This window comes from Neofelis nebulosa, chromosome 10 (assembly GCF_028018385.1).
Source record: "Neofelis nebulosa isolate mNeoNeb1 chromosome 10, mNeoNeb1.pri, whole genome shotgun sequence".
Lineage (NCBI taxonomy): Eukaryota > Metazoa > Chordata > Mammalia > Carnivora > Felidae > Neofelis > Neofelis nebulosa.
Genome location: NC_080791.1, coordinates 48,476,821 through 48,503,185, shown reverse-complemented (window position 1 = coordinate 48,503,185; position 26,365 = coordinate 48,476,821). Strand labels below are relative to the sequence as shown.

Below are 26,365 nucleotides of genomic sequence, written 5' to 3'. Positions count from 1 at the left end.
AGATGTGCTAGGAAGTTTAGCTTGGGGAGTGGTGGGGACTCCAACCCCAAGTATACCAGGTCTTATTTCAGGCCTTGACAATGCTCAGCAGCACATTCATATTCAAAGATTAGCTTCTTATCTTCTGAATACCCACCAGGACACACCCACAATGCCTTTTGCCTGTTACAGTCATAGTCAACAGTGAAATAGGTTTGATTCCCAGCAACAAATATTTGAAGGTAGCATCTGTTAGATAGAAATAGAGCTTTATCACATATAGTCTTATCCAAAACAACCTTTCCTGTTAGGTGTGTGTGTGTGTGTGTGTGTGTGTGTGTGTGTGTGTGTGTGATAGAGGCAGAGAGGAGAGAGAGAGACAGAGGTAGAGAGAGAAAGAACACAATGTGAGACAGTGACTCTTTTTAAGCCTGCTCCACTGATATATTTGTGGAATGCCCTTGATTCTTCTATAAGAGCAGTATCTGCTAACTCCATACTTACACTTTTCCAAAGGTGTCTGAAGTCCAACCAAGTAGGGAGGAAGGGGTTACCACACCACTCACCCATGTTAGTCAAGGGATGAAGGGCAATGACCATTTTGAATGGAAAGTGCTATTTTAGGGGGAAACATGAAATAACTTTCATGTGTTTTGGTAACTAAGGTCAATACAAATCTGTTCTATCTTCTCCACAGAAATTCCTACCATCTAATATACTCTTCCTTTTACTTGTTTAGTTTACTTGAGCTCTCCTCCAGTAGAATATAAGCTCTCCAAGGGTAGAGATTATTTGTTTTGTTTACTGCTATATGCCCTGAAGCTAAAACAGAACATAACATGTAGTAGGCAATCAAAAAATCTTTAATGACTGGCTGAATGAATGAATGCTGCTAAACCAACATCAACGTCTTGAGTCTACCTCATAAACTCAACATCTTGAGTGTATCTCTAGGTAGATTCTGGTAGGATGGAAAATTTGCACTTATGAATGGCTACGTAATTGTGGCAGAGGAGGCAACTAGGACACATTACTTGTTTTCTTAATCAAATACAGTAAAACCTTGGATTGTGAGTAACTTGTTCTGTGAGTGTTCTGCAAGAGGCACAAACATTTCTAATAAATTTTAACTTGATAAATGAGCGATGTCTTGCTATATGAGTAGGATGTGATACCGGAAGTCACATGACCCCAACTAAACCAATGGTTCTTGAATTTTGCGTTGATATAGGAGTGCTTTGGATTATAAGCATGTTTCCAGAATGAATTATGCTTGCAAACCAAGGTTTTATTTTGTATGTACTCTTTTTTCAGCAGCTACCACGGGAAGTCAACTCCTAAGTTCTGGAAAAGGGCCCATTAGTGTTCTGGACACAGGGATTTCAAATGGCTGATAGAGGAGATAGTTATGGGGTGTGTCAGAGAAGGCTCCTAGAAGGAGAGAATGCCTAAGCTCACACAGGGAGTTTGAGTAAGCATTAATTAGGCAAAGGGGGTAGAGCAGGGAGAAGTATACTCACAGAAAAGAGGTGAGAAAAAGAATCCTATGAATTTGAGGAGTTCTAAGTCATGTCATGTGGGTGGAGTCCAGATACAAGAAGGGAATAGTAAGGGATAAGCTGGAGGCTTAAGGGAGAGGTAGAACATAAAAGATCTTAGGTGTTGAGCCAAGGAGGTTGGATTTTACCTAAAAGCCAATGAGGAGTAAAGACTATCATAGTCTTGATTGATCTTGAGGAAGACCACAGTGGCCATGGTGTGAGTAACGTGCTGAAAGGGACTTAAGCCTGGGGCATGAAGACTAGTTAGGAGGCTGCTATAATCCTGGTGAGAAGTGATGGTGACCTGTAGAACAGAGTGTGTCTGGGGGGAAAACAGGTGGATTTGAGAGGGATTAGAGATGTGGAATTGATTCAGTGACTGGTTAGGTGTGAACAGTTAGGGCTATTCTGTGATTAAGCAGATGGTGATGTCAAGGTGAGAATATCAGAGGAGGAAGAATGCTCTAGAGATATACAGTCACATTACTTCCCTCTCCCCCTGGCTTTTCACATATGGTTTATACACTGGGTAAGTTACCAAACTATCTAGCCTCAGAGTCTCCATCTGAATAAGGGTTTTAATAACATCCACCATATAAGTTTATAGCAAGAAACAGGACTTGGACAGATGTAATCAAAATAGCCAGGACTGAATTCTGGTCCCACTGTTTAATGGAAATATGATTTTATTTTATTTTTTAAAGTTTATTTATCTTGAGAGAGAGGGAGAGAGAGAGAGAGAGAGAGAGAGAGAGAGAGACTGACTGACTGTATGGGAGGGGTAGAGAGAGTGGAGAGAGAGAGAGAATCTCAAGCAGGCTCCATACTCACAGTGCAGAGCCCAATGTGGGGCTCGAACTCATGAACTGTGAGATCATGATCTGAGCCAAAATCAAGAGTCGGATGCTTAACTGGCTGAGCCACCCAGGTGCCCCAGAAATATGATTTTAAATCTAAGTTACTTAAGTACTAGAGTCTTCAGTTTTCCTATCTCCCAAATGAGGATAACTAAAGCTAAATGGTTGCTTGTTGTAGAGCTTAAATAAAACAATGGAGGCCTCAGCAGCACATCTCAACTATTCAGGAACTATTGTTACTATTATCATGGCATTTGTGTTTAAAGGAAGTGGAATATTATAAACTCTTCTGTTCATTTAGTGGACCTTTTTCTAAGAAGCAAAGGAAGTGGTATGCAGTCTTGGAAAGGACAATGAACAACATTTTCACAGTGAGCTCATGAAGCAAAGAGAACTAGAAAACAATTGGCTAGAACTGAGATTTTCAGCAATGTATATTAAGAAACATTGGGTCGGGATCTTCTCAGTTGGCTAAAAGTTAATTTGTGTTTGCAGTCAAGGCCAGGTCTCTGGAGAGTTCTATGTGGCAAGGGAAGTGGGTACTAACACTTGTTAAAACTTAGTGTGTTTCCATGGGGCGCCTGGGTGGCTCAGTCGGTTAAGCGTCCGACTTCGGCTCAGGTCATGATCTCGTGGTTCGTGAGTTCAAGCCCCGCATCAGGCTCTGTGCTGACAGCTCAGAGCCTGGAGCCTGTTTCAGATTCTATGTCTCCCTCTCTCTCTCTGACCCTCCCCCATTCATGCTCTGTCTCACTCTGTCTCAAAAATAAATAAAAGTTAAAAAAAATAAAAAAAAAAAACTTAGTGTGTTTCCATTCAGGTCCAATAAAACAGATTTCAAATTTCTGGGAGCTAAAAGTTCTAAAGCATGTATTACATTCATACAAAGCAGGAGGTGGAAATGTTTCACTGCATTCTTCTTTTGGAAATTCTACTAAGGATTCTGGTCTGTCCAAGGGAACCTCATGCCAATGGCAGAACTGAAGGAGGACAGCAGAAATAAAAACACTACAAAATATTCCATGGGCTCCTTCTAACCAGACTGTGGTCCCAGGCCATCCAAGGCAGGGACTGTGATGAGAATCACAGATTTTCCAGTATGGAGTATGTTTTTGGCTACAACTGTGAGTCCGTGGCAATTTACCAGACAGCAGGAAATTCTGTGGTGGTTTGGGGCCTGGCAATTCATTGGTAGCTTATAAAAGCTCAGAAGGTTCAATTTTCTCCTGAGGTTTTGAAACTATGCAGCTTTGACATGCTTCATATGAAACTGCCTAACTATGGTTATTTAATCTCCTTCTGTAGACTTTTTAAGAACTCACAACCATTGTAACTATTAAAAAAATAGCCCCACATATTCACAGTGAAGCTGAGTTTTCTGTGAATGAGGTTACAGCAATGTTGGAGGACATAACTTTTGAGGTGACGTGACCATACTGTGTGTGTTTGTGTGTGTGTGTGTGTGTGTGTGTGTGTGTTTAAAATACTGTCTCCACATCTTGTATTCCTTATTACAATAGACATTTTATAGCTCAAGCAAGTTTGGGAAGCACCAATTTGTTCTCAAGGTTATTGTCAACAGATGTTTTATTATTTTGATCATATACGACAAGTCGGTTAAAAGACCTGCTGTATGTGGGGCACCCAACATAAAATAATCTGAAAGAATGAAAGAATGTTTCCACCATATGGTTTAGTCTGCATGTGGCTATAAATTGTGCATTATGGATGTGAACTGCGTTAATATTCAATTTCCTTTCTCAGGATTCTAAGAATGATACACAGCCTTCTAAGACTAATTCATTAATTCAATAACCCTGAGATTTAAAAGATAACTGATTTCACAGTCAGTGCTGCCTTCATTTAATGTCATTACTCTTCCTTCCCCACTGAGCACAAATGCAGACTCTACACTCAAGTTAAGAAATATCCTTTGGGAACCAGAGGCTAAGAATTCTTCTATCAGCTGTTCAAATGCCAAGCTTTCCAAAGAGAAAATCCCCTCGCTATGTGAAACACCACAGTCAGCCCTGACGATGAGCGGAAAGAAAGACCCTGAAACTATAGCGCAAGTCGTTCTTTGTGGAATTTTAGATTTGAACAGTTTCAGTTCAGATTTTTACTCCACATGCAACCTTGGGCATGTCAATTTATCACCCAGTGTCTCAGTTTGAAAAATAGTATGATAATTACTTCAGAGAGTTGGAGCAAGGAGGATTATAAAATGTAATGCAATTAATAAATGTAATCACAAAGTTCAGATGTCCTTAATATTTTCCCTTATATTTGAAAAAAATCCTCTTCTTATTCAGAAGAACAGACAGTTCGGAGTGATGCATAGGTTGTCCAGAGAGAGCAGAATACTGCATTTCAACTGCATTGTCAAGTGTTGGCAAAGGATTTGGTCAGTTCACCTAAGAACATCCTTGTAGGCTTAGCCAAATATGACAGACCACTCTGAAAAGCATGTATCATAGTTTCTGTCAAAACATCCCAGGCTCAAGACCACCTGTCCCTAAAGTAACATGCTTTAAGAGAAGGTGGTTAAATAACACTGACATGAGTTTAATTTTGAAGCAATAATAACAAGCCCTCACAAAATATTTAGTTGCCTGTATATTTTATCATTGAATGCAGACACAGAAAAACATACCATAGACTAAGAAAAAGTCGCCAATGCAAAAGCCCAGGCTTTCCTTTTACTATAGCAAAATGAATAGGAGGGCATCTTTCTTTTCCTTTTTTTTTTTGTTTTTTTGTTTTTTTGTTTTTCAGGTTTATGTCATGGAACAAGAAGATGACAAGCCCGAATGACACGGTATGATAGTAGATCTCCCTGAAATAATGACTTATTCAGCAAGTCTGTCTTTCCTACTAGCCACTCAGTTGTGAGAGAAGAGGCTGTCTCATTCACTGCCTATTGACAATATCTAATACACCCGTCACAGAAGAGGCGATCAATTCATGATTGTGGAGTGAACAAAACATGGACTCAGGCACCATGGTGGGAAGTCGATGCATATCTACTGAATGAGAGAATATTTTAGCAAGAAAGGTAATACTCATTAGGAGCACTGCCAAAGGAAGGGCACCATATGAGGAATAATTAAAGGAATAGGGGAGTAGTGGTAATTCTTCAGGAGAAAAGTTTTAAGGGAGAAAGTGAACTCTGATTTCTTTTTGTAATAATTCAAGGCCTGTCACATGAGGAGCTAGACCAGTAATAATAATGACTAACTCTTGTAGAGGACTCATTAGGGACAGGCACTGTTTCAAGCACTTTATTTTATTATGAACTCATTTAGTCTTCATAATAACCTTATGAGGCAGGTATTATTATCACCCCTAGTTTTGAGATGAGCATAGTGAGGGGCAGACAGATTAAGTGACTCGCTCACATTCACAAAGTTCCTAAGTGTTAAAGCCACAATTTACCCTCAGGCTAAATAGCCATAAAATCCACACTTGAAATACTTTGCTCTACTGGTAGCAATAGTGTAGTAGAAATTGCTAGAAGATAATTCAAATCAATGTAGGAAATGTTTCCATAATCTTCAAAATTTAGAAGGTGAAAGCCTTCCTGCCTTGGAGGTAAAAGATAAAAACTTGGTATGTAGAAATGCTTCTCAAGAGCCTAAACTTTTATGCTTGTTGCTTTAAGAAAACCAACTTTAGGGGTGCCTTGGTGGCTTAGTGGATTAAGCATCTGACTCTTGATGACTCTTGATTTTGGCTCATGACATGATGTCATGGTTCGAGAGATCAAGCCCCGTTTGGGCTCTGCACTGCTGTGGAGCCTGCTTGGGATCCTCTCGCTCCTGCTCTCTACCCCTCCAGTGCTCATTCTCCCTCCCTTCCTCTCTCTCTCTCTCTCAAGGTAAATAAATACACATGAAAAAAAATAAATGTTTAAAAGAATAAAAGCGGGGCACCTGGGTGGCTTAGTTGGTTAACCATCCAACTTTGGCTCAGGTCATGATCTCGCAGTTCATGGGTTTGAGCCCCGCATCAGGCTCTGTGCTGACAGCTCAGAGCCTGGAGCCTGCTTCAGATTCTGTCTGTCTCTCTCTCTCTCTGCCCCTCCCCTGCTCATGCTCTGTCAAAAATAAATAAATGTTAAAAAAAATTTAATATAACAAAACAAAAGCAAGTTTAAATGATTTGGGGTGACTTAAAATCTAATTTGGTATGAGAAAAAGTTTTATTTTGATTTCAGCTTAGTTTGAGAAATCAATGACCACATTGTAATATTTTCAGTTTGTTCTACCTGAAGAAGAGGGTGATCATTTGGATTTGATATTAAAACAAACCCAAAAACAAAACAGTAAGATATGGAAGAAAAGGAGTGGGGCTGGAAGTTAAAGATGTGAAGTTTAGATTGGCCTTTGCTCTGCAGTGAGTGACTTTAAGGAACCTATGAAAACACTCTCTGAGCCTTTGTTTCCTCATTTGCAAATGAGGAGTGTCATGTTTTCTTTTTCCATTTCACAGAGAAGTATGAAGGATGAAATGAAATATCTGAAAAATATTCTGAAAGTAACAGTGATATTAAGATATGATAAAATATATTCATTATATCATACCATATGCATTAAACGCATTATAATATATACATTATATCACATGATGAAGCAAGAATACTGCATGTATAGTAGAGCTAACAACCTCATCAATTTTAGCTTCAGAAAACATGGGTATATTTTCATGAGGAAGATTTCAAAAACACAAGCGGAGCACTGGTTGAACTGGATTTCCTTTTTTTGAATTAGAAGAAGGCTAAATATGCAAGACGTGATGTCATTTTTGTTGCTGTTTTTCCCCAGAATTGAGTTGCATTACAGAGCTTTGAGCAGTTTAAGCAGATGGAGGGAGTGGGTGGAGGGATGAGCCTGGTTTATTTCTCAAATATTAAGATATAATCCTAAAGAAAAATAAATACATCTCTATTCACTGACTTTGTCTTCTGTTTTGTCTTTGTCTTTCTCTTGAAGCTGCTTTCAGAGCTAACCTGAGATCTTTTGCTTTTTGGCTAAATGTTTCCTTTTGATAAATGTATAAGCCTTAAAGGCAGTCTGAATATATTACTGCTGGTCAGAGAATATGTGTTTTACTCCAGAAAGCCTTCCATATTTTTCATGCTATGTGGTAGCACCACATATCACGGAAGAAATATCAACCAGCTCTGCCAAATGCTAGCTTTGTGACCATGGACAAATGTCTTAACTTCTTTGAACTACAATTTGCTTATTACAAAATGGAAGCTCTAAAACTTATGTAATGACCTAATTGTTAGGATATGACATAACCACCACATAGAGACTAGCACGTAAGGTTCAAACTTTAAAAAATGATAGAAATTGATATATTTTTTTGTAGCAGCTATTGCTACAAGCACCAGAAAGAGCATTGAGCATTGGTGTCAGCTTACAAAGAGGATGCTATTTATCTACCTACAGACAAACATAAACATATAAATACATGAAAGAAATATATGTAATGTATATTATAAAGTATAGAATGTAAAATATAAAATATATATAAAAATCTGTACACATACAAGGTTTTTGTGTATATATATATATATATACACACACACATGTACATATATATATACAAAAACCTTGTATGTGTACAGATTTTTATATATATTTGTATATATATACACACATAAAAAAACCATGTATGTGTACATGTATATATACACAAAAAAACATGTATGTGTACATGTATATATACACAAAAAAACATATATATATATATATATATATATATATATATATATATATATATATATAAAGGATACATATCCTTATCCTCTATCTCTTGTCAGAAGACTAAATAATTCTTCTAATGATTCAACTAGTGGTCTAGTAGTTCTTTCTAGTGATTCAAAACAGCCAGATTCCAAATAAAGAGGATTAAACCAAGAAACATTACAGCCTTTGAGGGCCTTGAAATTTACAAAGACAGACACAATATGAGCACAGGTGATAATGAGAAAGCCCTGAGGTGATAAAAAGGATGGGTAGGCTAACTTAACTGAGAGAATCTGACAAAGCTTTTCAGAGGAGGTAATACATGAACTGGGTTTTTAGGAAGAGCTTCTCAAGCAAAAATGGTAAGGGAGTGAAGAACAATTTTAGGATCAGTAAAGCCTGATTGGTGATCCTGAATTAAATGGAAGGCGACATTCTTCTCAATGACTAAATGTGCATTGTTCAATTTATGCAGAGTCTATACAGCCTGAACATTTTAAGCTTAAAAACTAGGTAATACACTGCAGAGGTTCTGATGCCTATGAATATTTTTATAACATATGCATCCCTTTTCTCCAAGGGATAGATCATTTGAAAGTTTAAAAATGTATCAAGCTCATTAAGCTAAGTAGATAAAATTTATACTTTTAAACCCACTGGTTATAATCATTTCTCAGATTTTTCAACTATCAGTTTTTCTCCTGTGCATCTCTGTTTTGAGATATTACTAGTGTTTTTGTTTTTGTTTTTGTTTTTGTTTCTTCTCCCTGTATTTTTCCTTTTGCTTTCTCTCCATTAAAACAAGTTTCATTGTAGGATGAGGTAAAGAGTTGGAGGGTTGAAATCAGAAGGGGTGCCTCAAAGGTGATTTGACTCAAGATGTTGCCAATACTGATACTTACCCATTTATCAACTCTGCCATCTAAAATCCTATTTCAATCTGAAGCTGGAATCTTCTCATAGTCATAAATGGCTCCATGCTACTATCTGAGCTACAGACTTCCTCACTTCATGCCCATAGAATAGGGTGGGTTTCTGTCTCAGAATCCTAAGTAAGAATCATGGAATTCACTTCGCACTGGATCATCAAGCTGCATATCACCCAATGGAGGCCAGGGCAGTAGGATGTGCTAACGCACTTACATCAGTAAGAATCCACCCCTGGAGTTAAGATTCACCTTAGCTTCCATCAAACCACATGCACTGTGTGGCAGAGGTAGATATCTGAACTAAAATCTGGACATTTAGCAAAGTGGGAAAGGTAAAGAGAATGAAATGGACAGCAACAAATGTCCAACCAACATTGGAAAGGTATAGCAGAAAAGGGTAATGGATGTTGTAGCAGTTACTTGTGCAGAAAACTAATGTAGTTAAAGGTTGTCTTGTCACTGTATAAGGACATAGAACTGTGGGATAATTCTGGAGATGGCTGAAGTGGCTGGGAAGAGAAGCACTAAGAATGACCGAGGTTATTGTTGCTGCTAGCCTAACAGTTGACCTACTGATACTTTATTTGTTGCTGCCCTAGCTACATCAGTTAGGGTTTGTTCAGTTGTGAGTACCATAAGACCTAGTTTTTTACCATTTCTCAAGATCTGTTATTTAGTGACCCACGTGTGATTTCTGGTAGCCTGTATTGCTCCTTTGCTTTCCAGTACCTCCACCATACTCCTGAACAGTTGGGGCACCCCAAGAGAGAGCTTTCCTTGCAAAATTTTCTTAACCATCCATATCTTGTTGATACAAGTCTTGGAGATGGATCTACTCTGGTTAGAAAACTAAACTTGGGAATAATAGAGTTTTGTCATTTCTGTGTAAGTCTTTCCATTGGATTTGGTGTAAAACATGTTAGGCTTAGAAGTACCATTACACTAGCATTAAATGTGCTTATAATAATCAGGGGCCATGTCAAAGAAAGATTGGAGGGGTAATAATAGCATAACAAGTGGTTCACAGAAGAAAATATATTGGCCACTTTAGACAATGTGAGGGCACTGAGGCCAGACTAATGAACTAGAAGGGAGCACTTGTTAATACTTTGGTCACAGAAGGTTTGTGAGGTGAAAGAAGGGAGATAACTCAGCTGGGAGTTTATAAAGAAAAATGGAGATGGTTGGAGTCAGCAGCTGAATTTCAGCTAAATGTAGTTTGTGCCGATTCATCTAAATCAGTCCTTTGAGGTATGTTTACCAGGAGCTCCTCAATCCCAAGACTTTGGTGCTTACATTTAAAGAAAAGTTAGATTAATGACCCCTCAAACGTCTGTAAACTATATTTCTAGCAGTTTTTTTTTTCTGACATCTGAGTCCAGTAGCTAATACTGCAAACCACTTTCCACATGTACTGAAGCTTACTCATTCCCAAATCAGAAAAATTTCTAGACAGTAGAAACCTAAATTCATAGACCTGTCACTGGCCATTCTTTTTATCTGCCACTTTTTTTATTGCTTTTTTATTTCTGGTAGTTGGAACACAGTAATGGGTTACTTTAAAGGAGATGGTATGTGCAAGCTTTGGGGTATTAAGGTTTACTGCAACCTGCCAGCACTATTTGAGTAGAGAGCTTTGCTTTATGACTCTACCTTAGTGGTGAGAGACGGGACTAGAATTTAGAAAAGGTAAAGAATGAAAGCAAGGCAATATTTATTTTGATAATGGGCTATGGCCAGAGGAGCCTAGGCCATGACCTATGACCTACTCAATAACTTGAGCACAGTGATAGCTGAACTATAAGTGAAGACTCAGTTAGCCATTGGATAGGGAATGGAGTCTTTGTCTTTAGGACCGACCTAAATTGGAGGCTACCAGTTTATTTGTTCTCTCTCTCCTCCCTCCCTTCCTTCCTCGCTTCCTTCCTTCCTTCCTTCCTTCCTTCCTTCCTTCCTTCCTTCCTTCCTTCCTTCCTTCTCCCTCTATTGTCCCCTCTCCCTCTTCCTCTCTCTCTTACCCTCCTTCTCTCTCTCCCTTTCTTCTGTCTCTAGCTTTCTCTCAGGAATCCTCCTTTTCTCAGATAAGCCTACTCTACACGGCAGGAAGCCCAGAGGGCAACTGGCCACTCTCCTGCCTCTTATCTCCCAGCTTTAGTCCACAGTTGTACTGCAGCATACCCCTCCATACTCCACACTCTAGTGTGAAAAATCCTGAGGAGCACATTTATTGGCTCAGTTTGGTTCAGGTGTCAACCCCTCAACTATGCATGAAATTACTCCGAATGTTTTCAAAATAAAGATGTCCCATGTTCTACCCTCCCAAGGTTCTTACTCATTTAGCCTAGGGTAGGGCTCAGGTACCAGTATTGTTTTTTTACTGGCTCACCAGGTAATTCCAATTCATAGCTCTAGACCAATCAACTGTGTGGTAGTTGTCCCCAGACAACTGGCAGTTGTGCCCAGAACAACATGGTTAGAATGGGGAAAGGAGCCGTTTCCCTAAAGGAAGTTGTTCCTTCTGTCAGCTCTTTTGGATGCAACAATAGCTGCCCACTTTATCACATGTAGAGATTGGAAGTAGGGGATTATGGGAATGCAAGATTTTGTGGAGGTATCAAAACATCTGTAGCAAATATCATAATCTGAAGATATTGAAAACAAAAGAATACACTGTAACTGCTTGTCTAGCCTGGACTAAATTCTTGTTAGTTAACAAAGAACTGAGCTATAAACAGTACTGTGTTATTCTACAGGAAGCTATGGCTGCAAACTTAAAGGCAGGCTCCATTTATGTGCTTGATGTGCTTGAAGAATACATGGATAATTGGATATATGTACATTTGGGGGATCACTTAAGAAGCTTATCATTTACCATAAATGCAGTCACACACATACAGGGGAAAGAGGAAGCATGCATTTGTCACTTGACCTAGCCTCAGAATCATAGCCTGAACTTACATGAACAGTGACATCTTAGAAAAAAAAATGGGGGCATCTGGGTGGCTCACTTGGTTAAGCATCCAAATTTGGCTCAGGTCATGATATCACAATTCATGAATTCAAGCCCTGCATTCGGGCTTTCTACTGTTAGCACAGAGCCCACTTCAGATCCTGTCTCCCTTTCCCTCTGCCTCTCTCTCTCTCTCTCTCTCTCTCTCAAAAATAAACAAACAATTTAGAAAAAAAAATGAAGCCTACATAAGTGTGTATGTGTGCATGTCACATTTTATAATAGCAAATAATATTGAACACCTATGATGTTCCATTAACTCTTTTATGCATTATACATATATTATTTCTATTTTTCACAACATGCTATATGATAGATATTAGTATCTTACTCATTAGGGAGAAAACTGAGGCTTTAATAGGTTAAGTAACTTGCTCAAAGTCACATAGGAAGTGGCTGATCCTGGATTCAAAGTAAGGTCTGAGTAGAAAGACTGTGTTCCTTTCCAGTGCTTATATAAACCTACTCTGTTCCATAAATCTTGTGATATTTTCCACCAAGCCAATAAAGGTCTGATCAAAATTCATACATATTAAGTAAATATTTCTGTTTATAACTAAATACACATTTATGTTTAAATGGTTTCTATGCACATACTATTTGTATACACTGTGCCTTATATTTCAAACACACTTAAAATATACACTGATAATTGAATATATAAAATTTGTAATTCATTAAGAAATGTACCTATTATTAAAAATTATTTAACTAGACTAGAATAAGACTGTGCTACAGATGACTATATATATACAGATGACAAATATCATTGGGACTCTGGCTTTTTATTCCTGTTATGTCAAATTGGAGAAAGTTGCAGAGACACAGAAAAAAATCAGGAATTTAGAAACCCACAGCTTCCATGTTATTTGAAGTAATTAGATCCTTAATTCTATTTGAATTTGGTATTCTTCATCTTCATTAAAATTCAAACATTTGAGAGAAATTTATTTGGCCTAAGTGATTCAGACATCCAATGATTTTCCAATTCATTTGATACCTGGATGAATCTAGAAGGTCCATCAGTTGTTGTCCATTAGACAACTCTTAATGGGTTTTACCCAGCAGTTCACAAATACTGTTTTCAGAATCCCCACATTACCCACCTTATACCCAAATTCTATAGGAATTTGGAGGGTACAGTAAATCAGTCACTTTACTCTGCCCTACAAATTGCTGTACATTTAGGAAGATAGCTCAGATCTTTTGATTTCTTTTTAATTGCAAAAGAATATCCCTGACTCATCAGATGGAACATTCAAATAATATCCCATGATCATACATCCTGCGGCTGTCAGGACAGTACTCCAAATGATATTTGTTTTTGTTTTTGTTTTTGGAGGCTGGGGGCAGGGGTCAGAGGAGATGGCAGATAGTCATATAGTCACTTCAATATCTCTGCTAAATTGTAGTCATGCATGATGGTTAGGGTTATAAATCCATGATGAATCTATTATCCATGCCGGGTAAACTAGCCTCTCTTGATATAAGTCATACTGGGGGTATATAACCTATTAACTTCATGCATGAATAATGGATAAATCACTCAGAGGCATAGACTTTATACTCAGCTACGAAAGTAGCTGAGTATACTGTCCTAAGAGCCCATGGTGTCAGAAAGATATGAAATATCACAGGTGGCCAATGCTGAGAAACCCAGATTGTGCTACTGAAAGGAATTTGTTGGATTATAATCTAGGTATCCTTGATTTTTCTGCTCTTTCTGGCATTTCCCATATTAAAAAGCATTAGAATATGTTCTTTTAACATCCTTAACATATTTTTTAAAAATTTTAAATGTTTATTTATCTTTGAGAGAGAGAGAACACAGGCGGGGAAGGGGCAGAGAGAGAGGGAGACACAGAATCTGAAGAAGGCTCCAGGGTTTGAGCTGTCAGCACAGAGCCCAACACAGGGCTCAAACTCAAGGACCACGAGATCATGACCTGAGTTGAAGTTGGACGCTTAATTGACTGAACCATCCAGGTGCTTCTTCACATATTTTGAATATGTTATCACCATATTCATCACCATTGGCAGAATTTAGCTGTTAAATTATATGTCTTAAATGGCACTATCTCCTGAATTATCTCCTGCATCCTATGAAATGTACACCCAACAACACAGCCAAAGTAATCTTTTTAAGACACAAATATGATTTTGTTACTTCTCTGTTTAAAATTATTCAAACGTTCTCCAGTGCCTTTGGGATAAAATTTAAAGCCCTCTGTATATTATCTAAAGTATCTATGTTCTCAGCCTCTCCCACACTCCAGCCTGGTCTCTCCCTCTAAGCCCTACCTCAAGGTGAGTGCCTTGAGGACTCAACTGGACTACTGGACTGGACTACTTGCAGGGCCTTGAGGATGTTATTTTTCCAGGGGTCCTTGAACATTTGCATCTGCTGTTCCCTGAGAGACCTTCTTCTTCCATTCCCTTTTCCATGGCTTGCTTCTTCTCCTCTTTCCTAAGTAAGCTCAGGTATAAAGCCTCAAGGAAGTACTCCATTCTGGGCCAGGTATCCACAGCACTCTGCTATTCTTCAAGGTTTTTGCCTATTTACTTCTTTGTGTTTTCTACCAGGCTGTAAAATTCTATGAAACAAGGACAATGCCCAGGACTGTGCTTGACAAATAAATGAACATTAGACATTTGTGGAATTCACTATGTGTGGCAAGTGGCTAATGCACTGAACAATGATGCTGTAGAGGAAGAGGAGTCATCAACTTGTCCCGAAATTGTTCAGTAACTTCCCTTTTACTTTTTAAATCATCATGCTAATATAAAGAACACTGTAATGAAATTCCTCCTATCAAGGAATTCATAGGTCAGTGGAAAAGACATATTTTATTCATAATTTAGTGTGAGAAGTTCTCTACTTGTATTAATTTATAATAAGGGGACCTTGCCCAAGAGGGAAAGTCAAGAAATGCTTCTTGGAGGAAATGACACTTGAACTTAATTTTGAGGGCAATCTAACTCAGTGGCAATGAGTTTAGGTTCTGGTATCTGTTGGGCATAGGTCTGAATCCTACCTCCATCCCTTACTAACATTGTGACTTTTAAGAAGTTATTTAATTTCGGAGCGTCGGTGTCCTAATATGTAAAATGGAGTTGGCAATATCCACTTCATAGAGATGTATGTATCCACTTCATAGAGGTGTCACATAAATGTGACTAGTTTGTTACTAAATTAAATGTTAGATTTAAATGGAGAAAAAGTAGAAGCTGTAAGTTCTTATAGCAAGATCCATAACTTCTTAATCATTGGATGTCTGATATTTAACAAAGTAACTGGAAAAAAACTGATATGAGAGAAATTCTTATTAATGAGACTTGTTAGATCACTGAGACTAGTAGGCTATGTTTTTATTAAGCTTCCTTCCTGAGCCTAATAAATAACATTTATGAGAACTACCATATTAGCACAAAGGAAATGCTAAGAATAGCAACTATACATGCTGTCCTAAACCTTTATATTAACTCATTTAATCATCACAAAGACCCTAGGAGAAAATTATAAACACTTTAGTTTCATTTTCAGGTATGAATATTAAAGCCCAGAAAAGTTAAGCATTCAGCTCAAAGTAACTCAACCAGTAAGTGATAGAGCCAAAATTTAAATGCAGGCCATGTGTCTTTACTTCACTGCATTTGCAGTGCTAGAGCATTGGCGTAATCCATTCATACATCAAATATTCAGAGTACATACTATATTCCAGACAGTGTTCTAGGCAAATTGGATACAGAAATGACTATGTATTTGCATACAGCATATATTTAGGAAGGGGGATAGATATTAACAAAGTGAGCAATAAAGTAATAACATAAATCTCAGATATTGGTAAGTGCAATTAAAAAAGTAATAAAGCGGGCACGTGGGTGGCTCAGTTGGTTAGGCATCCAACTCTTGATTTCATCTCAGGTCATGATCTTACAGTTAGAACCTCACGTCTGACTCTGCAGTTCATAGTGCCGAGCCTGCTTGGAATTCTCTCTCTCTCTCTCTCTCTCTCTCTGCCCCTACCCCACTTGTACACGTTCTCTCTCTCTCTCTCTCTCTCTCTCTCTCTCTCTCTCTCTCTCTCTCTCTCACACACACACACACACACACACACACACACACACACACAATAAATAAATAAACATTTAAAAAAGTAATAAAGCTATGAAAATGGGAAAAAAAGTGTAAGGGGGATGCTGGTACTAACTTAAATGGGGTGTGCAAGGAAGACTTTTCTGAGACATTTGAGCACATATTTAAATGGTGAAAAGAGCAAGTCATGTAAAGATCCAAGGGGAGGTTATTTCAAGAAGACAGAATAACATATTTAAAGACCTTGAGGTACGAAAAGCCTGACTTTGGGGAGGAATGACAAGAAAGTGCATATGGCTACAGTGAAATGTTATAGGAGTTGGTGGTGAGGGCATAATGTCAGAGAGAGAAGCAGGGGTCAGAGTGTATAAGGTTTTGCAGGTGATGATAATGAGTGGAATTTTAAGAAAAGAAGTGGTATATCTGGCTTATTCTTTTGAAAAAGATTACTCTGGCTGCTTTGAGGAGGAGTGGGTGAAAGTGGAAACTACTGAAGTGGTCCAGGCATGGGATGATATTAGTTTGGACTTGAATTCAGCAGGGTCAGTGGTAAAATTTGATTGATTTTGAAATATATTTTTATGGTAGCACTGGTAGGACTTGCTCTGGATGCCAAGGGAAAAAGAGCAATTAAGCAAGACTCCTAGAGGATTGGGGGGTGGGGGGCTGAATAATAAGGAAAATGATAGAATCAATTAGCTAAGATGAGGAATATTAGTTTAGAAGTCGTTTTTGCCCCAAGGGTAGGGAGTGCAGGGAAATCATGAATTCTGTTAGGAATATACTAAGTTTAGAAGACCTTCTTGATATTCAGCAGAGATGCCAACTGGACAGTTAGCTGTTTACATTTGGAATGCAGGAGAGAGGTCATGACTCAGATTTGGGAATCATCAGTTGACAATTGGTATTTAAAGCCATGCATGTGGATGAGATCACTAGGGAATGAGGAGAGATTGAGAAGAGGTCTGTCCACTGGGTTTCTGGAATGCTCCAATATTTATAGGAGGAGCTAACAAGGAGACTAAGGGTACTAATGAGATGGTGAATAAGTAGGAGAAATGTTTTATTATGCAAGGCAAGAAATTATCATCTTGAGGGAAGGAGGCAGTGACAGCTGCATCAGACGCTACTGAGAACTCAGGACAGAGAACTGCTGCTTGCATTTAACAAGATGGAACCTGTCAAGACTTTGATAAAGATGGTTTTAGGGCCACTGAGGGGATGAAAACATGAACTAGTTTAAAATAGGAAAATGAAGTAATGAAGTGGAGTTATTGAAGACAGACAACTTTCCTCTATTTTTGGTAAAGAAAAATAAAATCATGAAACAATAGAAGGAGAACATTGGGGAAAGTGACATTTTGTTTTGTTTTGCTTTTTCTTTTAGGACTCCATTGCTAGAGGACTCCTCTCTTTTAATGAGAGAGATTACATCATGTCTGTATTATGTTTATCCAGGAAAACATGAGAGAGCAACGGATATTGCAGGAGAGAGAGAGGAGAAAACTATAGAAGCAAAGTCCTTCAATGGACAAGAGGTTATGGAGTGCAGGTCACAAGTGAAGGGCTGGCCTAGTAAAGGAGCAGGGGACATTCTCCCATTGTAACAGGGAGAGCACACTAACAGACCTGGTGGTAGGAAAGTAAGGTGGTCTTCTTTGATTGCTTGGATTTTCTCAAGGACACAGGGAGAGAGGTCAACAGCTGAGACTGAGTATGAGGGAGAGGTGTTTGAGATTTGAGGAGACCAAGTAAGTTGTGAACCTATTGTTCCAGAGAATGAGAAAGTGATTTTTCTAAAAACGTATAGGAATTATTAGGATGCTTTGAAGGTTCACTTGAAATCAATAGCTGTATGTTTCAAGTGAGATGAAGGAGTGCTTCTGTGGACCCATTCTTTGCCCAGGTGCTGAGAATGGAGGACTGAGGCTTTGCTGGGTGAACACAGAAAGGGAGAGAGGAGATGAAATGTTAAAAGTGTGTGACAGGAAGACTTGGAGTATGGTAGGTGGGGTAGGGGTGGGTATACAAAAGATGAAACCTGGAGAAAACTGGAGAGGAAAGGTAAAATCTATGATTTGAGGTCCCAATGGAGTTGGAAGAAGTTCTGAGGTGGGGGTATTGGAATAGATGAAAAGAACGGAGAGGAGGTGGTGTTCAACGAAGACAGTGCTTGACAGAGCTTTTTGGGAGGGAGTGCTGTTAATGGCAGTGACAAGGTTCAGAGTGACTGAGATGAGATGACACACTAGGTCATGAAGCAAGGAAGTGTCAAAATGTAGACTAGAACACACAGCTGTCTGACTCCCACTGAATGTCCTACCTCACACCAAAGTTAGCTTTGATTTTCTAACCTATAAAACCAGGGTAACAAAATGATGTCATATTTAGTGTCGGGGTGTGGGGAGAGAGAAGGGTTGACTCTGTGAGTGAGAGATCTTTGCAAACAGGGTCCTGCATTTAAGAAGGGTCACATGGCATTTAATGTTGGGCTCTTACTATCTTTTTTGATTCTTAATAATTTTAAAAAAATTTTTTTTTTCAACGTTTTTTATTTATTTCTGGGACAGAGAGAGACAGAGCATGAACAGGGGAGGGGCAGAGAGAGAGGGAGACACAGAGTCGGAAACAGGCTCCAGGCTCCGAGCCATCAGCCCAGAGCCTGACGCGGGGCTCGAACTCACGGACCGCGAGATCGTGACCTGGCTGAAGTCGGACGCTTAACCGACTGCGCCACCCAGGCGCCCCATGATTCTTAATAATTTTTAAACAAGGGCTCCACATTTACATTTTACACTGTGCTTTGCAAATTATATAGCCAGTCCTAGGGAGAAGATTAGTGATTTAGTAGGAGAAATGTGTTCTTTTTTTTTCATTTGGGTTAATTTTCCTTAAGCCTCATTTTTCTTCATTTAGCATGTCATTAAAATTTAACCAAAGTTCATAATGGAAGTTTTAAAGAACACATCTGTCAAACACTTAACTTTTAATGTAAATTTCCTTTTGAAACCACTCATGCTCAATAAAAATTAGGCTAAGAATGAAAGATTCCCTGACTCAGGAAAGTGCATAATCAGTAAACTTAAAAGAAGATATAAATTTAAGTGCAGGTCTAGAGTCTAAATTGATACTTGAATGATAAAGCTTAGAAAAATACTTACATTTTTATTTTTTATTATAAGCAAATTATATGTTTATTGTGGAATGTGTAGGAAAAAATATAAACAAGAGGAAGAAACTAAAAATTATCCAAAATCCTTAATAAGAGTTAACATTTTGGCACATATCCTTCCAGGCTTTATGTATATTCTTATGAACACAAATTATTCATGTTCGTGCTTATAGGATTATACTTTAAACACCATTATGAAATGTAATTTTTTTTAATTTAATAAGATAACCTAGTTAGGCTTTCCATTCTTGTAGTTAAATATTCTTAAAAAATACTATTATAATGTAATTTAATATAATTTTCTATTATTTGGACACATAATAATGTATTACTAAACACTTGTCTTTTTCAATCTGCAATGTTATAAACAATACCAATATGAATATTCTTTGTGTCTTTCTGCATTCTTATAATTTCTGAGTCAAAAAGGGTCCTCATTTTAAAGCTTTGATCCATTTGTCCAAATAGCTTTTTTTAATGGTTGTAACAATTTCCAGGCCCACTCCGTGGCAATGAGTATTAACCCTCCTTTAAAATTTTGCCAGTTGGACAGACAAAAATCAGTTAGCATCATTGTTTTCTTTGTTTATTAATAAGTTTGAACAAGTTTCATATGTTATTGGTCTTTTCTTTTTTGATGAATGTCCTATTAGTGCTTTTGGTAATTTTTTTCTGGGCAGTTTTAGGCCTTCTTCTTACTGTTTTGTAAACTATCTTTATATATTAGGGTTGTTACACAGAATTTTGCTTATTTGTCAAATCCTGCCAAGGACCTAATAACAAATTTGCAGAGGTCAGAAGGATTGCTGCATTTTTTTTTCCATGGGGGAGGTGGTTTTAAAATGCACTGCTTGTTTTTTTAAACTAAAAAATGCATGGTAATGGTAGTTATGAGATAGCATTACTAATGTATAAATGAAAATTTTTGTAATATATCTAAAAATGTATAGCAAAACATTAATAATGGAAACAATAGGAAAAAGTGCTATACTAGCTCACTGAATATTTCTGTCATTCTCATTAATTTCTCCATATCTTGGCAATGCCATTTACATATGGAACATTCTGGTGATGTGGTCTGTCTCTGTGCCCTCCACTGCAAGCATTTCATTAATATTTTTGTTCTGAGTCCTGTTAGAAACTTCCAAGGTAAAATACACAATTGTGTGATTTCACAAAACAATCCATTAGGATGCAGAATGTTGAATGCAAGACTGAGGTTTTCAATTATTCGATTTTTCTTACCCTTTCCAATGTAATTTCTTCAAACTCATATTCAATTTCTGTCCCATTGACCTGTAAATAAGAAAAAAAGAAAGAATGTTAAATACATGTTGAGGGGGAGATGGCTGCATTTTTATAATGTTTGGGGTTAAGTTTCATACTGGCTAAGAATAAACCACACTTTCTTAATGTCTGTGATTTTATGTTTTCATCCAAATAAAATATAGTCTAAGCTATTATAAAATATATGAGCAAAACTACAAAAATAATCAAAGCTTATTGCATTCCTTAGAATTTGTGATATTTACGGCAGAGGGAACAATACAAAATAGGCATTGCGAGGTTACAAAGAATAAACAACCTAGGGGCAATGTTACAGTTACAAGAAAATAATTCCCTAATACCTTTTAAAATTTCCATGAATGAACACTAAAATACAACCTTAAAAAGTCAGTGGAGAAGGCAGTATAACCATATATCATATTTTGCCAAAGAAAAGCATTAAGAAGAACCATATCAGATAAGAAATACTTTTTTTTTTTTTTTTTTTTTTTACTGGCTCAAGCTCAGGTAATTCATCCCCATTATCCTCATTATATTTATTAGGAAGCCCTGGACCATGTAATTATGTCCATATACCTTAGTAGCAACAAGAAAAAAATGAAGTAGGAAATGTGTGAAATTCCTAGTGAGAAAGTTTAACAACATCTAAACTCTTACATTGACATGAATTTACAAAGAAAAATACTTAAACATAGCAATGTATAATATATGCCTTACGCATCAACAGGTGTGTATAAACAATAGATGAAGAGTTGCTTTAAAATAACCTAACAGATATTCAATTGCCATTGTTATCACAGAGTCCTTTTCAGCCAGGCAAAAACCTCTGCATGAGAAAATTCTCAGCTGTCTGTGTCTTTTTTCTTACATGCGTTTCGGCAACATCATTAGTATTTAGGGATTGTCTAGAAAGACTAATTTTTAACTACCATGATTTTAAACCATCATTTTGGCAGGGTTTTAACCAGTTGACTTTCTTTCCTTAGAAGAGTTTAACATAGTTCTTGCAGACTGAGAGCTCTATAAAGATAAGGACCAGAAGCACTATTGGTTAACAGAGACTGGAAAGAAAGAATTGATGAAGGGGAAAAACAAACAAACAAACAAACAAACAAAAAAGGAGTGACAGAATGACCGACTGAACTAAGTATTAATTTATTTAATCTTATTTGTAAACACAGATATTTGTAGATTCTTTTCCATAAGGAATTTGGATGCAGTGTCATCAAATGAAGGTGTGGTTATAATCAGCAACTATAAAGAATGACAACAGACTTTACTTATGTGTGTCCACCAGCCACTTAGAGCATATTGTTGATTTTCTAATTACATGAGCTAATTGGTGAATCACATTTTACTGTGTTACTACATTATCAAACAGCCTTAAACCAAATTTGATTTTCTGGGCTTCAGCAAGTTAATGACTCATTGAAGAGGACTTGATGATGCTAGAAAGCTTTCGCAGCTTTATGGAGGTTTTTGTTCTTCATGTGCAAAAGTATAAAATAAAACTCCAGCTCTCTATATGTGTGTGTTTCCGTATTAATTCTTTTTTTGTTTGTTTTTATAACTTTCTTTAGTTGATGGAAGACAGAAAGGAAGGATGAATTAATGTGATATGTTTTAATTCTCTCAGTATGGCTCTGTGAAGCTTTTCTTTGCTTCAGTGACTTCTCTAGAGTGAAGCCCTTCACATTATCAAAGTGCTGCAAAGTGAGGAGAAAAAAAAAAAACTTCAAAGAAAGGAAAACAAGTCTCTGATAATACAATCTAAAGGCTCAGGCTGAAAGAAATTCTGTTAGGAAGTACTTAAAAGACAAAAATCCTTTAGTGGCATAACAGTGCCTAGTCATTCATATTCTACCAGAATCTTTGCCTAACAATTCTGTGATCATGTATGCTGATTTTAGTTCCAACATTCACTATAGATACATATCCTAATTGCTATTCAAAAGATCCCTGGTCAGCTAGATGAACTTTTGGAGGCTTAAAGACTCTATGGGTCTTCAGTTTTCAACCCAAGAAAGTAATGTAATTTGCTTAATTCACTAGTATCCATAATGTCTTCATAAGAAGAGATGATGCCATCTAGATTGGGATGTCAACTTGCTTTTAAAAGAATACCATATGATTTCACTCATGTGTGAAATCTAAAAATCAAAACAAATGAACAAACAAAAAGAAGAATGAAAGCTATAAATACAGACAATAGACTGATGGCTGCCAGAGAGAAAGGGAGGGGAAAGGATGGGCCAAGTGCATGAAGGGAAGTGGGAGATACAAGCTTCCAGTTATGAAATGAATAAATTATGGGGATAAAAGGTACAGCACAGAGAATATAGTCAAAGGTATTATAATAGCACTGTATGGTGACAGATGGTAGCTACACCTGTGGTGAGCATAGCATAACAGAGTTGTTGAATTATTATGTTGTACACCTGAAACTAATGTTAACATTGTGTTTCAACTATTTTCAAGAAAAGCAAAGAAACATCTTATGACTCTAACAGGATTTGGTAAAATTATAAAGGAATGAAACATTTTTGGAAGAGCTGAGGCAGTATTTCCACCATGAATGGAGAACATTTAAGACATGTTATCATAAGAGCCAGTGTGGGGAGTTCAGGAAAGCCATTAAGAGTTGTCTATTTTCTCATCACTAGAAGAGTGTGATCTATGTTCTGCGTCAAGACCCCTGAGACAAGAAATCCCACAATTTCACTTGACAAAGACCTTGGGGTAAAGGATAGAAGGCACAACTAAGTATACTTCCATTTTAATCAGAGGTACGTAAGAGAGGGTTGTGACATTCGTGAAAATTTAGCAACTTTTCAAATGCGTGCACCAATACAGTATTTTTAAATATTTTTTTTCCACATTTGTTTAGAGGAGTGGTTGCTTGCTAAAGAGACAAGCAGTATAAACAGTAATTTCTCCCATCCATAATTTTATGTATTCCCAGGAAAAAACAAAACAAATGAACAAAAAACTATGCTGTGAATGGGCTTCCATTATCCTCTGGAGGAGCTTAAAGACAATTTATTGTCGGAACTTGAGTTGGTGGTCTCCCTCTCTGCCCAGTCAGTTTACCAATATATGTCTTTCAATTCATAAAACTCTTTTCCTGGAAAGAATTCTGTTACATGCGTTTTTTTGTTGTTGCTATTCTTGACCGGTAATACTTCCTGTGATATTTAAGCACCCAGGTTATGTTTTATGTACCTGATAGTTCAGGGCCTGGACAGCTATATAGATTGGGTTCTGGCACTGACCATCACTTAAAGTCTCCTCTCACCTTGAAGACTAGGAAAGTGAGAGGATTGGCACTTTTGTAGATTAGAGGGAAGTTCGCTATTTTGAAAAATCTGTTTTGTTTTTTTTTCCAGATATTTCATTTTCCTGAACCTAATGGTTCTGTGGTGACAGCTGGTAGGTTTCTATGGGGGCTAGAAAATCAAATTGATGCCACACATTGTCCTGACTGATCCGGGCATGTAGCCTTCTTGGCATCACACAGAAGAGAGTGACCCGTTCAAATTCAAACTTGGTATTTAAAGTTATAATTTCATAAACTTTGAGTGCTCTCTCACTGCCCTTTTCCCCCTTCAGTGCTACTTCAACCAACTGTCCACATGATCAGATAATTTAAATGCGGTGTTTTTTAATCTTCTGAAAAGAGGTCTTTCATGAATAACACACATGAACTATTCCACATTTTAATGCGATTTAAATTTGTATCTTAAGAAATGATTTCTCCAATTATTTTGTTCCTTGCCACATGTGTAATTTAATTAAAGCTAACAACATATTAAAATCTGGGATAAGTAAAGTTTTATACAACCCCATATCACATATTATAAAAAGTGCTTACAGAGTAATATCAAAGTGTTGGCTTCTTAAAAACTAAACATAATTCCACATAATAAAAAATACTTGAGCATGTGTCATGTGCCAAGTGCTGTGACAGGCATTGAAAAAAATAGAGATTTAAAATATGATCCCTATTCTCAATAAACACATGGTCCTTAAAGTGGCACCAAACATACTAAGGCCCCAGAGAAGTGTGATACCCAATATATGAAACATAAAGGTGGACTAGAACCACAGCTCCACTCTTGCCACATGTGAGGGCTGTTTGCTGTTTATATAGATTTGATTTCTTAGTAGGATATAATGTGATGGATGATGAACTAATTCTGCCCTTTATTAAAAGTAATTATGACATAGTAAGCAAGACTTATATCTAAGTATTATGGTTTTGCATATAAAGCTGTTGCTTTGGGAGAGGATGTGATGATCATGGAGACTAGGGCAGCTGGTTTTCATGCCCTCTTGCCATTCCCAGAGCAAGACAGAGCCCCAGTCACTCTGCTTCATCTGCAGCTGCAGCAAACATGTCACAATGCTTTATGGCTCCTTACACTTGAATCTCCTATGTACCTTCTATTATTTTCAGTAGGTAAGATCATGATTTCAAGACTGGGGGAAGAAAAAGACACCTCTTTGAATCCTAGTTCCAGTATTAATGAGATATGTGAATATAGCCAATTTCCTTGATCTCTCTCACCCTTAATACCCCCGTGTAGAATGGTACTAACAAGTACTTCCCTAATATGATTATTGTGAATATTAAATTAGATAATTAATGTAAAATGCTTGACACATATCTTAAGTGACAAAGAAATTATAGTTAGCTATAATACCATACAATTCTCTTCATGAAGTTGTTGGGAGCAATAAGTAAGATTACACAGGTTAATGGTAGGTCTTTGGTAGGTATTCAGTAGTGAGAGCTATTTTACCCAGCTGTGGATTAATAATCTACAAGCTTCACAAGATTTATATGATCAATTATTGAATGTTTGTTAATTTCCCCCAGTAATATAAAATATAATTTAATAAGCAAATAAACGTGTTTTCTTCTACAAAATCCACTAAAACCTTTTTTAACGTAAACATCTCTTTCCTGAACCCATCTAAGATGTACTGTCTTGAGGAGAAGAATCATCTTAGCTTTCCCTCTCAGATCAGGTCATTGTAGCCTTCACTCAGAATATTACCTGAACTGGACTTTCTTCCAATCTGTGTCTGCTCCCTCTTGCATTTTCTTTCTAACATTGTCTTGCTCAGTCTTGATCTTTACATTACTCTGCTGTTGGCATTCACTTTCCTAAGGCTTTCCCATGGTATCCCTTACAGAGCCATGTTCATTAGGATACCAATGATATCTTACTCATGATTGCACCATTGTAGCTTCTGGCATCATGCCTTATTCATAGTTGGTCTCCAGAAAACTCTAGAACCAAGTCACCTGAGAACTCTGAAAACTGAACAGTCATTGAACGCTTCTTCATCTTTAAGTAAATATAGGGGAGCCCTTAACACATACTTTATTTTCCTATAAAATATGGCTTTCATTTACCTCTCTATCTCAGGAAATTTTTAATACACATGCATTGCTAATTTCTTTTTTTTTTTAATTTTTTTTTTCAACGTTTTTTTTTTAATTTATTTTTGGGACAGAGAGAGACAGAGCATGAACGGGGGAGGGGCAGAGAGAGAGGGAGACACAGAATCGGAAACAGGCTCCAGGCTCCGGGCCATCAGGCCAGAGCCTGACGCGGGGCTCAAACTCACGGACCGCGAGATCGTGACCTGGCTGAAGTCGGACGCTTAACCGACTGCGCCACCCAGGCGCCCCTCTAATTTCTAATTTAAATACTGTACACATGAATTAA

General features: G+C 37.4%; 1 protein-coding gene across 29 annotated transcripts in view; it reads right to left on the bottom strand.

The window, feature by feature from the left end:
- DLG2 (discs large MAGUK scaffold protein 2) overlaps positions 1-26,365 on the bottom strand; it is a 2,097,061-nt gene that overhangs the window by 627,972 nt on the left and 1,442,724 nt on the right. For all 29 annotated transcript variants that reach the window (XM_058690298.1, XM_058690294.1, XM_058690296.1 and 26 more), the window contains one exon: positions 20,586-20,636. In XM_058690298.1, coding sequence (XP_058546281.1) covers positions 20,586-20,636 — 51 coding nt within the window. The remainder of the gene's footprint in view (positions 1-20,585; positions 20,637-26,365) is intronic.